Source organism: Tenrec ecaudatus, chromosome 4 (assembly GCF_050624435.1).
Source record: "Tenrec ecaudatus isolate mTenEca1 chromosome 4, mTenEca1.hap1, whole genome shotgun sequence".
NCBI lineage: Eukaryota > Metazoa > Chordata > Mammalia > Afrosoricida > Tenrecidae > Tenrec > Tenrec ecaudatus.
The window spans coordinates 197174357-197187561 of NC_134533.1; the positions used below are offsets into that span (position 1 = coordinate 197174357).

The 13205-nt window shown below is 44.4% G+C and overlaps 1 protein-coding gene across 3 annotated transcripts in view; it reads left to right on the plus strand.

The window, feature by feature from the left end:
* ATP2C1 (ATPase secretory pathway Ca2+ transporting 1) overlaps positions 1 to 13205 on the plus strand; it is a 127708-nt gene that overhangs the window by 110182 nt on the left and 4321 nt on the right. For all 3 annotated transcript variants that reach the window (XM_075547210.1, XM_075547211.1, XM_075547212.1), the window contains 7 exons: positions 937 to 1093; positions 3211 to 3381; positions 4794 to 4891; positions 9184 to 9234; positions 10094 to 10260; positions 11859 to 11927; positions 12485 to 12601. In XM_075547210.1, coding sequence (XP_075403325.1) covers positions 937 to 1093; positions 3211 to 3381; positions 4794 to 4891; positions 9184 to 9234; positions 10094 to 10260; positions 11859 to 11927; positions 12485 to 12601 — 830 coding nt within the window. The remainder of the gene's footprint in view (positions 1 to 936; positions 1094 to 3210; positions 3382 to 4793; positions 4892 to 9183; positions 9235 to 10093; positions 10261 to 11858; positions 11928 to 12484; positions 12602 to 13205) is intronic.

Genomic DNA, 13205 nt, shown 5'->3' on the forward strand with positions numbered 1-13205 from the left:
AGCAGGCAGCGAGCTTATGCCAGCGTGAGCGAGTCAGGACAGGCCGGTGGGGATGGTTGCTCAACCTGGCTGTATTTTCCGGTAGCAGAAAGCCTGCCTTTCTCCTGCAGCGTGGCTGGTGGTTTCTAGTGGCAAGCTGTGGGGATCTCAGCCCAACATGGGGCCGACCCCACCAGGGATGCGTGGGCCCTGGCGTGCAGGGCTAGCTGGGCCTGAGAGGAGAACTGGGCTGTCCGTGGATGTCTCCATGGCGACCTGATTTGGCTCAATGAGGAGCTCTAATGGACTCCGGATAATGACAGTTTTCCCTGACTAGGAGGAGGGTTGGAGGAGGTGGAGAGCTGGTGGAGGGTAGCCGCACACTCAGCTGGCCAGACGAGGCAACGTTTGAAAGTGATAGACAACGTTGAAAGTGATAGACGGCGAGATAGCAGTTTGAATGCAGTTTAAAACCACGGAGGGTAAATACCAAGAGAAATAGGTTTAAGAGCTAGAATTGATTTGCTTCTAGGACCTAGGGCTACGGGTGAGAAGGGGAAGGCCATTGTACAATAGCACCTAAAAAGCTGACCCGCAGTCTGTCACTGATGTTAGGCAGTGTGCCTTTCCTTGTTTTGTTCCGTGTCCTACTCGGGGCACAGTGTAACACAACCTTCAGAGAGCAGTGTGTGTGTGCATGTGTGTGGGATTGGGGGAGTGCAGCGGGGGAGTGGGCAGGCAGATAACTGGTTTCCTCAAGGGAGTATGTAAAGTTCCCACATGTGAGCTTTTGGGCAACATTCAGGTGCCAATTTAAAAAAACACGATCAAATGCCTTCAACACGGGTGCCGTCTCTGGTGACGATAATGCAAGGCACTTGGTTTTGGATGCTTCAGGCAGATACGGACATGTTGACATCTAACTTTCGAATGTCTTTGGTATGTTTTTCTTCTTAGGACAGACCAGAGATTTGTTTCATGAAGGGTGCTTATGAACAGGTGATTAAGTACTGCATCACGTACCACAACAAAGGACAGACCTTGAACCTCACCCAGCAGCAGAGAGATTTGTACCAACAGGAGAAGGCTCGGCTGGGTTCAGCAGGACTCCGAGGTAACGGCAGCTCAGGCTCAGCTCTGGGAAGGGAGAGGGTAGGGCAGGGTGGTGCTGTCTTAACTGTTGGCGTGCTCTGGGCTTCCCTTCTGAGCTGTCCGGCTTTATTCCAGGATGTGTAGAGCGCTCACGTTCTCTGAGGTGTTCTGTGTTCACTGGTTAACTGGTCCCCAATAGGTGATGAGTTAGGAAAGTGGCTTTTCTCCGATAGGGCCCCGCTGGTGGGTTGGAACCACCAACCTCTCTGCTAGCAGCCCAGCCCTGCCAGCACAGCACCTCTAGGGCGTCCTAGACACCTGAGAATTCATTAAGCTTTGGCATGTGAGCCATGATTTCTTTCAGTTTTAGCACAAAGGCCTTCGTGTATTTTTAATTTTACTTCTTCCCATCGTGTGTGTGTGTGTGTGTGTGTGTGTGTGTGTGTGTGTGTCCCAGTGTTTACCATTGTGAACTAGAACAGAGTTGGGAGCGAAGCCTTTGTTTCCTGGAGCTGTTTCTGGTCACATCTCTCTTGCCCAGTTATAGCTTTTCCTCTTCTGTGCACGATTCCCCTCTTCTCTGGAAATCACCATAGTGAAGTAAATAAAGATTCTTAATTTAAGTACATACAGATGTAAACAGTTTATTTACTTTGCATCTTACTAATTTTAAGCTGCACTAAAAAGTTTTTTAAGCCTATGATTTTTCATTTTGAAATTAGAATGTGATGTGCAGTTGTCTTTTAGTCAAAGACAACCTTAAGAAGGCCACCCAGCAGTAGATCTTCAAGGGTGCCAGGAAGTAAACAGTTAAAGCAGGGCCTGCAAAGAGAACTGAGGTTTCCTTGCTTGTGTGCCTTTAGGCTCCAGCTGGGATTGGCCAGAGGGGTCTCCTTTCTTTGAACTTGCTGAAATGTAACTTGATACTTAAAGGCTCCTCCTGGTACCATTCCAGCTCTGTCCCAGAAGGCGCAGGGCACCTACAGCTGGGTAGATTGCTTGGTGTGGTTGCTTACATTGGATAGATGAAAGGTACTTATTTGTAACCTTAGTTTTCCAAAGTGTTTGATCCTTTCTGTTTGAGACAGACAGACAGTTCCTGTGGTAACTTTGCATTTCCCTGTGAGGTACTGGATGTTTGATTTGTGTGTCTTTGCATGTTCTTGCTGATAAGCGGTTTTAGTTCATTGATTTCCCACATAAAGGGACCATCCCCTCTGGTCCATATGAATGGTTATCAGAGGCGCTGGCATTCTAAGAATAAGCTAAATGGTGTTTGGAAAATGAGCAGTACTTTGTGCTTATTCTAACCCCAAATAATAGTACGGTGATATTTATATGTTAGATATCTGAAGAAATAGTTATTAATATGAGAGAAAGGGTGAAATAATTTGAACTATTGTCAGTATTAATCATTTTATAATCATTTAGATTAACTTGAACTCCTAAGAATTAACGTTGTGTATAAAATTGTTATAGACTGTGTATAATGACTTAAAGAAACTTTCTTCAAGCTGTTGGGTTTTTGTAGAGGTCTATAAAGTAGCCACCACTTTCAAAGGGTGTTGAGATTTTTCGTTGAAGCTTGACCAACCCATGATTTATCTGAACAATTAATTATATTTTCCTAAAGAGTCAGTAGTTCCTGTCCAGAGGAGCTCAGGGTTGCTGGGATGAGAGTTGGATTGAGCTGGAATGTTGAGCAGCTCCCAGGGTGCACAGGCCAGAATGGCAGTGAGCACTCAAATCCGTTTGCAGGGGCCCCACTCAGATAAATCGTCCATTGAATTCCCTTGGGCCACTCGACCAGGGGGTGAGCGGTCTTGCCCTCTGACATTCATTCTTCTGTGCTCTCGGGTCAGCGGTTTTAAAGCTTTACTCCTGTTCTCTTTAGGTGTTATAACTATATCCAGATCAATTAAAGTGAAACTGTGTTTAATATTAGAAATTTGACTTGAAGTCTAGGCAGTTTTGAAAGGCTGTATAATTTTGATAGTTCAAGACCCCAAGGATCTTGCAGTCAGATTTATTTGCTTGACATGGGCCGTGTTGTTGCCTTTGATCTTATCAGTTGAATTCTAGCGGTTTTAAGACTTACAGTATGTTTTCTTCTTTGGCTTTTGCTAACGCCCTCTGAAGTCCTTGCCTTGGCGTCTGGTCCTGAGCTGGGGCAGCTGACCTTTCTGGGCCTGGTGGGCATCATCGACCCTCCCCGCACTGGAGTGAAAGAAGCGGTCACTACGCTCATGGCCTCAGGAGTGTCGATCAAAATGATTACCGGAGACTCGCAAGAGACTGCGGTCGCCATCGGTATGACTCAGCCGCGTCCGTGCGTGCGACTTTCTCACAGCTTTTCTTAAAATACTGCAGTGCAGGCGCATAGGCAGTGCTACAGGCCGTCCAGTTAAATCACCTCATGATTTATCTCAGACTATATAAAATATGCACAAGAATCTATTACTTAAAAAACGGCTATTATTGGGCATCTGTCATGATGAATCATTATGGAAGTCACGTGTGTATTTTAGTCAGGAAAGGGAATTGATTATTTTTAGCTTCATATTCTACTTGGAGAGCGTTAAAGAACTGAACCAGGCGAGAGCAAACAGGAAACTGGGTTTTCCCTTTCACCTGGTTGTGACTGAGTTAATGTTGAAAGCACTTGCAGCAGACTTGTAAGAAATCAGCCCGAGCCTGTGTTCCTCGTGCCTGTCGCACCGGCCAGGGCTCCAGGCTCCTCACGCACGCACGCACGCACGCACGCACGCACACACGGTAAGCCCTGTCGGACCGAGCAGAACTGGCCAGCTGGGTTTCTGAGACGGTGCCTCTCAGTGTCAGCAGAGAGCTGCCTCGTCTTTCTCCCTTGGAGCAGCTGGTGGTTTCAAACTGCTGAACTGCAGCCCCCCCCCCCCCCAAAAAATAAAATACCTGGGAAAATCAAATGGAGTTTTTCCATGAACTTTTTGAAGTTCCCTGGTATGCTTCCAAGGATCCTGGGTGGTGAGTGGGGTAGCTGCTTCTGTAAAGGGCGACAACTTCAGGATCCCTCGGGGTGCCCCCCCACCCCCATGCTCCTCCTGGAGCACGGGGGAGGGGGGCAAGCAGCCCGATGCCAGTGAGCTTGTGGTTTCGCTCTGTATGTTTCAGTGTCATTTTAACATTACCTTAGAAATAAAAGGGAAATGGTGACTATGGAAGTTGACTTGCTATAAATTACAATTCATTTTGATAAGTTTAAACAACTTGCTAAGCTCCATTAATTCTGATTGTATTAACTTGAACAGAAATGTCAGTTGCTGTTAGCTGGGAACAAGACCTGCTAGAAACACCATAGGAAGATCACACCTAGAAAAACCTTCACCATTGATTTTAATTTACATACAAGTTAGACTGTTGCCGCCCATCTATCACCATTTTGTCTAGCTTTGACTCTTCTTGTAAAATGTGCTCTGTCATTAAAATTGATCTGTGGAGCAGATTCTTAGGTAGGTTGGCTTAGAATATAACAAACTTCCTCATCATAAGGTTAAACAAAAATCTCGGGCTTTTTACAATTTCAGATTGGCTTTTTCAGTGCTCCCATAATATAAAGACATTTTATACTTGAAAATAAAAAGAGTGGGTAACTTAGCGACTACTCAGTGTGAAGTCTGATTGACTTACACATCAAACAAAAAAATTATTTGATTGATTACATTTTCTCTCGTTGCTTACTTTAGCCAGTCGTCTGGGATTGTATTCCAAAACTTCCCAGTCGGTCTCTGGAGAAGAAATCGATGCAATGGATGTTCAGCAGCTGTCGCAAATTGTGCCAAAGGTAGGCCTAGATGCAGAGCGTTTTAGAAGGAAGGACCGTTGTACTTCCAGTCTCATGAGAATCCCTTTGCTGAGAGTGCCTTGGGCATGACCTCCACGCCTGCTGGGGGGCAAGTCGCATGGTGAAATCTTAGAGAAGGCTTATCACCAAGAGAAGTTAGACTCGGGAGGGACCATCAGTGTAGAAGTACTCACCTCAGCCAGGACTAAGGTTTCCTCTGAGCCTTGTACTCTGGAAATTCTCAGTGGTTGTATGTGTAAAGTAGAGGGTGTGCAGAAACCATTTTCGTTGTGTTTTTAAATTGCCAGGTTAGTATTCTGTTGTATGCGCAACATACCTATTCAGCTGAAGGGCGTTTTGAATTATTGTTGCATTTTGTTGATTATGAATAAAGCTGCTATAAACACCCATGTATAGATTTTTCTGTGGACATATGTTTTCTTTTAAGTAAATACCTAAGAGTAATTGATGGGTCACACATGGTATGGCTTTGTAAGAAACTACCAGTTTGTTTTCCATGTGATCTTACCATTTTGCATTCACACTAGCAGTGTCTAAAAGTTCTAATTACTCCACATCCTCATTAGCACTTGGGATTTTCAGGTCCCCCTTCCCCTAACCTAAGAGGTGTGTACTAGCATCTTACTGCGGGCTTAATTTACATCTCCCTCACGACTAATGACTTCAAACATATTTATGTGTTTATTTGCCATCCATCTTTCGTGAACTGCCTTGTTCAAATCTGCTGCTTATTTTTGTTTGTTTTTAGTGAGACCTTTCTATTGTTGAGTTTTGAGAGCTCCTTACATATTATAGACATAAGTTCTTTGTCGATAATTGATTTGAAAAAAAATTTTTTTCCCCTAGTCTGTGCCTTGTCTTTAATTCATTTAACATTCTCCTTCAAAGAGCAGATCTTTTACATTTTCAAGTCCCAAATTTGTCAGTCATTTGTTTTCTGGAGGTATTGGGACAGAGTAGATAATAGTTAGGATACATGAAATCTGTAGTTAATTAAATATTTTCCTCTTCAATTAGCCTTTTCTCTATTTTTTTTACCCCCTTAGAGATGCTAACAAACAAAGTGAGAGGTTTAAATTTTCATTTCGGTTGCATTTTTCATGTCGATCCTCTGGTTCTCTGATTAAAATGCTAATGAACTCTGAAAACTAATTAGGCCGTTAGAGATGGAAGAAGCAAGTGACATCATGGGCCTACAGGAATTACATCACCTGTTTCCAAATAGCATGCGCATTAATTATGACAAACACCCAGATGGGACTAAAACAAAATAGCCTAAACTCTCTCAGGACTGTATTTGACTGTTTAAAGTTATCCTGCTCCGAGTAGAAATTCTGAACCATCAGGGCTTCTGTTCAGACATGTCATGTCTTAGGAATATTGTCTTTCCTCCAAATATTAATGATTTTTAGTCCTTAGAGCTTGGCTGGACACCCTCCCCCCCACCTCCTCCTTACTTTGTCCTCCCTGCTCCTCCTCGAAAACACACCATTGTATCTTGTTTTCTATCGCTTGTATAATTGTATAGCCAACACGGTCTACTGTTTTTGCTTCATAGCAGTTTGAATTGTGTTTCATCTTAAAAACAACACCTTTATTCTAAATTACCAGCTCGCAGGTGTTTTCTCATATGCACCAACTTACTCATTCTATTCCTCATGAAAATATTTTTAAGCTTTCTCTTGCCTTAATTCTGTCAGATATTCCAAGTTTCCCGACATTGCCTATCCCCTTTTGATCTCTAGCCATTGGAAGAAATAGTCTGCAAGATGTTGACTCTGGTCTTGTCATCAGGAAGAACCGATGGCTAGAAAATCCCATCGTGGTTGGCAGAGTAGTGGACCAGTGGGGATGAAGGAAACCCTCAAAGAGGGTGGCTTGACTGACCGCTGGGAGAGTACGTTATCGCCACACAGGACTGGGCATGCTTCACGGTGGTATAAGGGCACCAGAGTCGGCGCCCCTCTCCACAGCTAGCAGTCGTAAATGCAAACTGAATTCGACTTCATGGCTCGTAAAGCCCAGCTGGGAGTTCTCAGCAGTGTCTGTGCCTGATTGCTTCCCAATAAGCACTCCGGTTTCCCATTGATACAGGCGGTCATTCTCTTTCATTTATTATTATTATTATTGTCATCATCATGAGAGAGGGACCTCTGTTTGTGTTTTCAACTAATGGCTTATCTGAGGACCTATACTATTATTGCAGTGTCTGTATTGTTTAATTTTGGGAGACTGTAAATTTCTACTTCAGTTGCTTGTCTTTTCACGTATGCATCAGTTGTCTCCACTTTCTTAGTGGACTGTGGGGCGTTTGGCTGGTGGTTATTCTAAGGCCAGGGACACTTTGTTCTCATGCACCCCCCCACCTTCTAAATATTTCTCTACTGCCTCCTTTTACTGACTTCCTTTCTGTAGTCCTTTTTGGCTCTTTCTGGCATTAAAAGAACCGTGAGAGCTTGTCACATGTCAGAAACCGGGGAGAAGGCCCACGAGCAGGGAGCAGGGCCCCTGCAGGCTCCTTCTGAAAGGAGCTCTTTTCTCCTTCCTTGGAGTGGTTTTTACCTTTTTTCACCCACGTTCTCTTCATCTCTCGCCTGATGTAGTGCTTCCCCTCATCTTCCTCCTCTCTCCTGTCTCCTACCCTCAAATGGTGCTGATTGCATGGTGCTCTTTCATCTAGACAGGGAAGCCGCGTGCAGGTCAAGGACCTGATGAATGGAAGGCTTCTCAGCAGCAGAGCATGTGGCCAGCTGAGGGAGGAAGCAGGAACCGGCGAGGCCTTGAGGCAGCAGGCCTGGCTCCTGCACGGAGAGCAGGGAGGAGGGGCCAGTGCCGTGCCGCAGGCAAAGAGGAGTAGACGTCATACACAGAGCATGGCAGGGCGATGGGTGCGTGTTTTAGTAGTATTGCTTAAGTACTAGTAGTAAGATTCTGTTTTAATACGGGTTAGTAGTACTGGGGTAAGATCAGTTTAACAATTAATGGCCCCGCGTGTAGGATGGTCGACTTGTGGCCGATGATAGAAAAGGAAGGATCCGCCTGAGTCACTGCAGCAGCAGAGGTGTCATTAACAGGTGGGAAGGAGGTGGCTTTGGGGATCATGAGTGTTCCTTTGGGAGCTGTTTCAGGTGAGAGGATACGATGAGATGCGTAGTGTGGTTCCTTTGGGTCCAGATTTGAGAAATGTCTAGACTGGAGACGTGAGTGCATGGAAATGTCATCTGGAGCCACGAGGCCGGATGTGAGCTCACTAGGACAAGGCTGAGAACTGGATGCTGGTGGCGTCTAGTATTTCTAGTGCTGGGAGGTCAGGAACCTGTACCAGAGGAGTGGTCTGCGCGGAGGAGACGTAGAGGTGGTTATGAAAGCAGAGGCTGTCCTGCGCCATCAGTGCCGACTCAAGGTCAAGTCAGACAAGAAAAGACCACGGGCCTTTGCATTGTAGAGGGGCTGAGGCGAGGCAGGGGGAGTCTTGGGAGTCTTGAGGAGTGGCTTCAACGCTACGGTGGGAGAAATCTCAGAGGGACGGCTTCAGGAGACAGCAAGCAGAGGAGACTCCTTAGAGGAATTGTGATAGAAAGAGAACTGGAAAGTTGGCTTGTTGGCTGAGGTGGAGATTTTTTGTTTCAAAGATGGAAGCACTAAGAGTGTGTTTATAAGTTACTGATGGTAAAGGTATAGCAGGAGGAACTATTTTAGTTCAGAAGAGGGGATTTTTTTGTTTGTTGGTTTGAGAAATTGGCTTTAATCAGTAATCGAGACACCATATTCAGTCCGTCTGTGGCAGAAGGAAAGAAGCATGCAGGGGCCTGGGTGTGTGTGCAGTGTGGTGGAAATCTGGAAGTTCTCTTCTGATTCTTGTTCTGCAGTTGGAAACAAGCTTGTCTTAATTCAGTTCAAGAATAAGACCTGCTTTTGTAGCGTTTCAAGCTATTGCAACGCACTGGGTGACTTGTTTACATTGTTTATTTCCTAGGGCACTTTTAGCGAAGTATGAGGTGGCTGTGCCAATCAGTGTCATAGATACCGTATATACTTGTGGATAAGCCGAGTTTTTTAACACAGTTTTGATGCAGTTTTTGCGGTAAAATTAGGTGCATCGACTGATATTCAGGTTGGCTTATTCTTGATTGTATACGGTATTTCATTGTCTTTCAGTCGGCCTCCCTTGACAGATTAAATACAGATTAAGTAAAAAAAAGTCAGCTGCAAGTGTCTGTTCTGATAGTCCTTTCACATCAGAGATTTGTAATGCTTACTGAATTTTACAGGTTGCAGTATTTTACAGAGCCAGTCCAAGACACAAGATGAAAATTATTAAGGTGAGTGTCTGGGAATCTGCGTATAAACTACCTCTTCCAGTCTTGCATTACTTTTATCAGGAGGAGCATTGATAAAGCAGTAAATTTATAGTTATTTGAAGCAAAACAGCTTTATTACATTTTAAAATGAAGCAACAGGAATGGAGAATTAAGTTGACCTAGGAGTTGGTCAAAAACAAAGAAAACTTCAGTGACATATTTGCAAATGCAGCCTTTTTCAAAAGGCTGAGCAGTCTGGAAATATATTCTGGCGATGATCTGTAGCCAGTATACTGTAGTGTAAACAGCACCAATTGGTCAGAAATTGAATAAATGCAGCAAGGAAGAAAAGAAAGCCCTACGAGAGCCAGCGAGCAGGATTTGAAAAGATGTGGGCATTTGTACAGATGCATACAAAGCAGTTGGCAGCATCCAGCAGTTAATGGGTTTAAGTTACAGCTCTGAGTAGCCTGGTTCAGGCTTCTTCAAGCTTGGTGCTTTTGCCTTTTGAGAGGCTGTCCTCTTGGCCGCAGGATGCTTCGTAGCAGGTCTGCCCCTAGCCACTGAATGCCAGTAATACTCCCTGGTCGAGACAGATGTTGTCGCATGTCCCTTGAGGGCCACAGCCACTGGTGTAGGACTGTGCATTAGGCTCAGACAATACAGTTCTTCACAGAGGGGGAGACGGAGAGCATCTTTTCCTAAGCTTGATCTTCGTAAGATTTTGACCTGTTAAGTTTATTGAAAAATTGGTGATTGATAGTATTTCTCGTCTTAATTATTAACGATAGGAAGAAAATAACTGGCAGGGGATTTGTTTATCCCTTTATCTGTTGGAATTCACATTTGGTCAGAAGCCCTCTCCCACGCCCTGTTTCAGTCATTGCAGAAGAACGGCTCCGTGGTGGCCATGACAGGAGATGGCGTCAACGACGCAGTTGCTCTGAAGGCCTCTGACATTGGGATTGCGATGGGCCAGAGTGGCACAGACGTGTGCAAGGAGGCAGCAGACATGATTCTGGTGGACGATGATTTCCAAACCATCATGTAAGCCTTGTTTCAGTGAGCCTCCCACTTCCTCTCACACCCTGGCCCCAGGCGACTCAACTGGAGCAGAATTAGCAGTGTCAACACAGGATGTAAACGAAGCCATTTTGCCAGTAGATTGTTAAGTAAAGTCATCTGATCATAGGACCTTGTGAAACTAGTCTGGAGAAAATGCTTGCTATGAAATGGAGCGAGCACCCTGTTTCTGGAGTACCCACGATAGGCCACGTTTCCCTGAGCGCCAGTACAAAACGATGTTGCTGTTAGGTGCTGTCGGTCAGTTCTGACCACAGTGATGCTGTGAACAACAGAGTGAAGGCCTGCCCGCACCTGCGCTGTCCTCCCGGTTAGTGGTTGCGTTGAGCCCATTGTCACAGCGACTGTCAGTCCATCTTGCTGGAAAGAAGCCTTTATTCTGGTCAGATTCAGAAAGAAGCATGTGCACGGCTCCATGGGGGTTAGAAATGAGCCAGAGTCACATCTTGTCTTCTGTCAGTTGTCCTCCATGTTGCCTCGGTGTCCAGAATGAACGTAGTCAACTCAAATGTCTTAGAATTCATGTGCATTTCATGGATTTGAGTCTGTGGCAGCAGTTCTGAAACTGTGGGTCACGACCCCTTTGGAGGTCCGAATGACCCTTTCACAGGGGTCACCCAATTCATAGCAGTAGCAAAATGACAGTGATGAAGTAGCAATTAAAATAATGTTATGGTTGGAGGGTCACCACCACATGAGGAACTGTATGCAAGGGTCGCGGCATTCGGAAGGTCGAGAACCACTGTTCTGTGGTATTAAGCCTTGGTGTGTATCAGGTGGGTGACTCCTGTTGAGTCCCCTGAGGCTCACCTTGTACCGTGACCCCTGCCCCAGGTGGGAGCTCAGGACGCCCGGACATTTGCCAAGCAGCTTGAAGGATATAATCCTTTTTCTCTTGCAATTTTTAGAATAATATATAAATCTTGGAAGAAAGGGAAAGTGTGTAATAGATACAAATTCCTAGAGCCAACCAAATAAATTAGAGAATGTATGCGGATCTTTATAAACCACATGCCTTATGAACTTTCTCTGCATATATATCCAATGGTGTGCAAGAGGGTTGAGCAGCACACTTAGATTCGGTGCTTCTGAAATACAGTATTCAGTTTGCCATTTGATCCCTGACATGTATTCATCGGCTCCCTCATCACGCGCCTGTTTCACCTGCAGAAAAAAACGCAGCTAGGGGATAGAGATCATCATTTTAATCCTACATCAGCTCCTGTACAGGTCACACTATCTTTGTCCTTCATTGGTTCAAAATGTGAAATCTCTTTAATAATGATCTTTTTACAGGTTTACTCTGAATAATTTAAAATTAGTATATAATGCTGTCATTCCGGATAGGGTTTGATTTAATTCCTTACTAGTCAGTGTCTATTTATTTATTTGTCTATTTATTTATTCATTCATTCATTCTTTCTTTCTTTCTGATCTTAGTTGTATAAAGAAAATTATTCTTTAGTGATTAATATATCAGTTGGTAATTTATTTTCTTAGTTCTTTATTAGTAAAGATTAATTTTATGTGATAATTTATCATTTAATTATTTTTATTTTCAGGTCAGCAATTGAAGAGGGTAAAGGGATTTATAACAACATTAAAAACTTTGTTAGATTCCAACTGAGCACGTAAGTGTCAAGGCGTTTTGTCATGCTGGGTGTTCTGGATAAATTATCCTAAAGTCTCATTGAAGAGAATGCCTAGAAGCTTCTGGGCTCTCTCTGAGGTGTGTTCTGAAATTTAAAATTAAACGTAAGTCGATTCTAGATGTGATTCAATGCCTGTATTATCACAAATGCCTTTGGTTATTTACTAACTGATGAAGTAACCAAGGAAGGAAGGAAAGGTATTAGATTTCAGGGTTTCTACTTGGTATGTTCGTCTTTCTAAAAGTAGGAGGACTTCTCTGTGGCATGATCAAAGCACCTCTCAAGCTGGTAGCTTCTGAGTTCAAGTAGAACACCTCCACGCATATCCTGCTTTCTAAATGGATTGTAAGCATGAAGCCTGAGGCTCAGAGTGCCCAGGTGAAGGAAGCCTACACTACCCGACACAGCAGCATGAGATTGCTTTTTCTGGGGATTCCCCACAAGCATGACATTTCTCAGTGCTAAAAATGTGATGTGATGTGTAACTGGGAGGAATCGACGATGCTGACCAACTTTAATGACTTGTTTCTCAACAGGAGTATAGCAGCATTAACCTTAATCTCATTGGCTACATTAATGAACTTTCCTAATCCTCTCAATGCCATGCAGATTTTGTGGATCAATATTATCATGGACGGGCCTCCTGCTCAGAGGTACGCAGTTTTAAATGTGCTGGAGAGAAAAGGGCGTGGCGCCCTGTTAAAGCTGCGTTGGTGGGTAGCATCAAAAAACGTTGCGTTTACATGCTTGTTGTAACTTGCATGGTGTGTGGCCATCCTTGATGGAATGTAATATAGATACGAGCCTCTGCTGTGTTAGATGAGCAGCCTTGGGCTACGAACGGAGCAGGGAGCAGGCACAGTGCATGCAGTCGGTGCCCTCAGGAACTAAGAAATCTCGGTGTGCAGTGTTATTGCTTAGATAGAGAGTCTGTTGCTAGTTTTAGACAAATCATGAAGCGCCTTGGGGCCTAACTCTTCTCTCTTGTGATAATGGGCTCCTAGATGGGGCTTCCCCACCTCATAAGGGTCCCTGAACGATACAGATCACAGGCCATTGCAACAAATCCTCCTGGTCAACAATCTCTCTGTAAGGAGGAGATTTCATAGCCTAGTGGGAGATCATGTGTTTCAGGCCATAAGTGAAACAAGTGAACTCATTGCCTTTGGACTGGCACTTCCTCAGGAAACTGCCCCCCCCCCCCCCGAAAAAAAAATGGAATGAAAGACATTGAGGAAAATCCTAATTTTCTTAAGG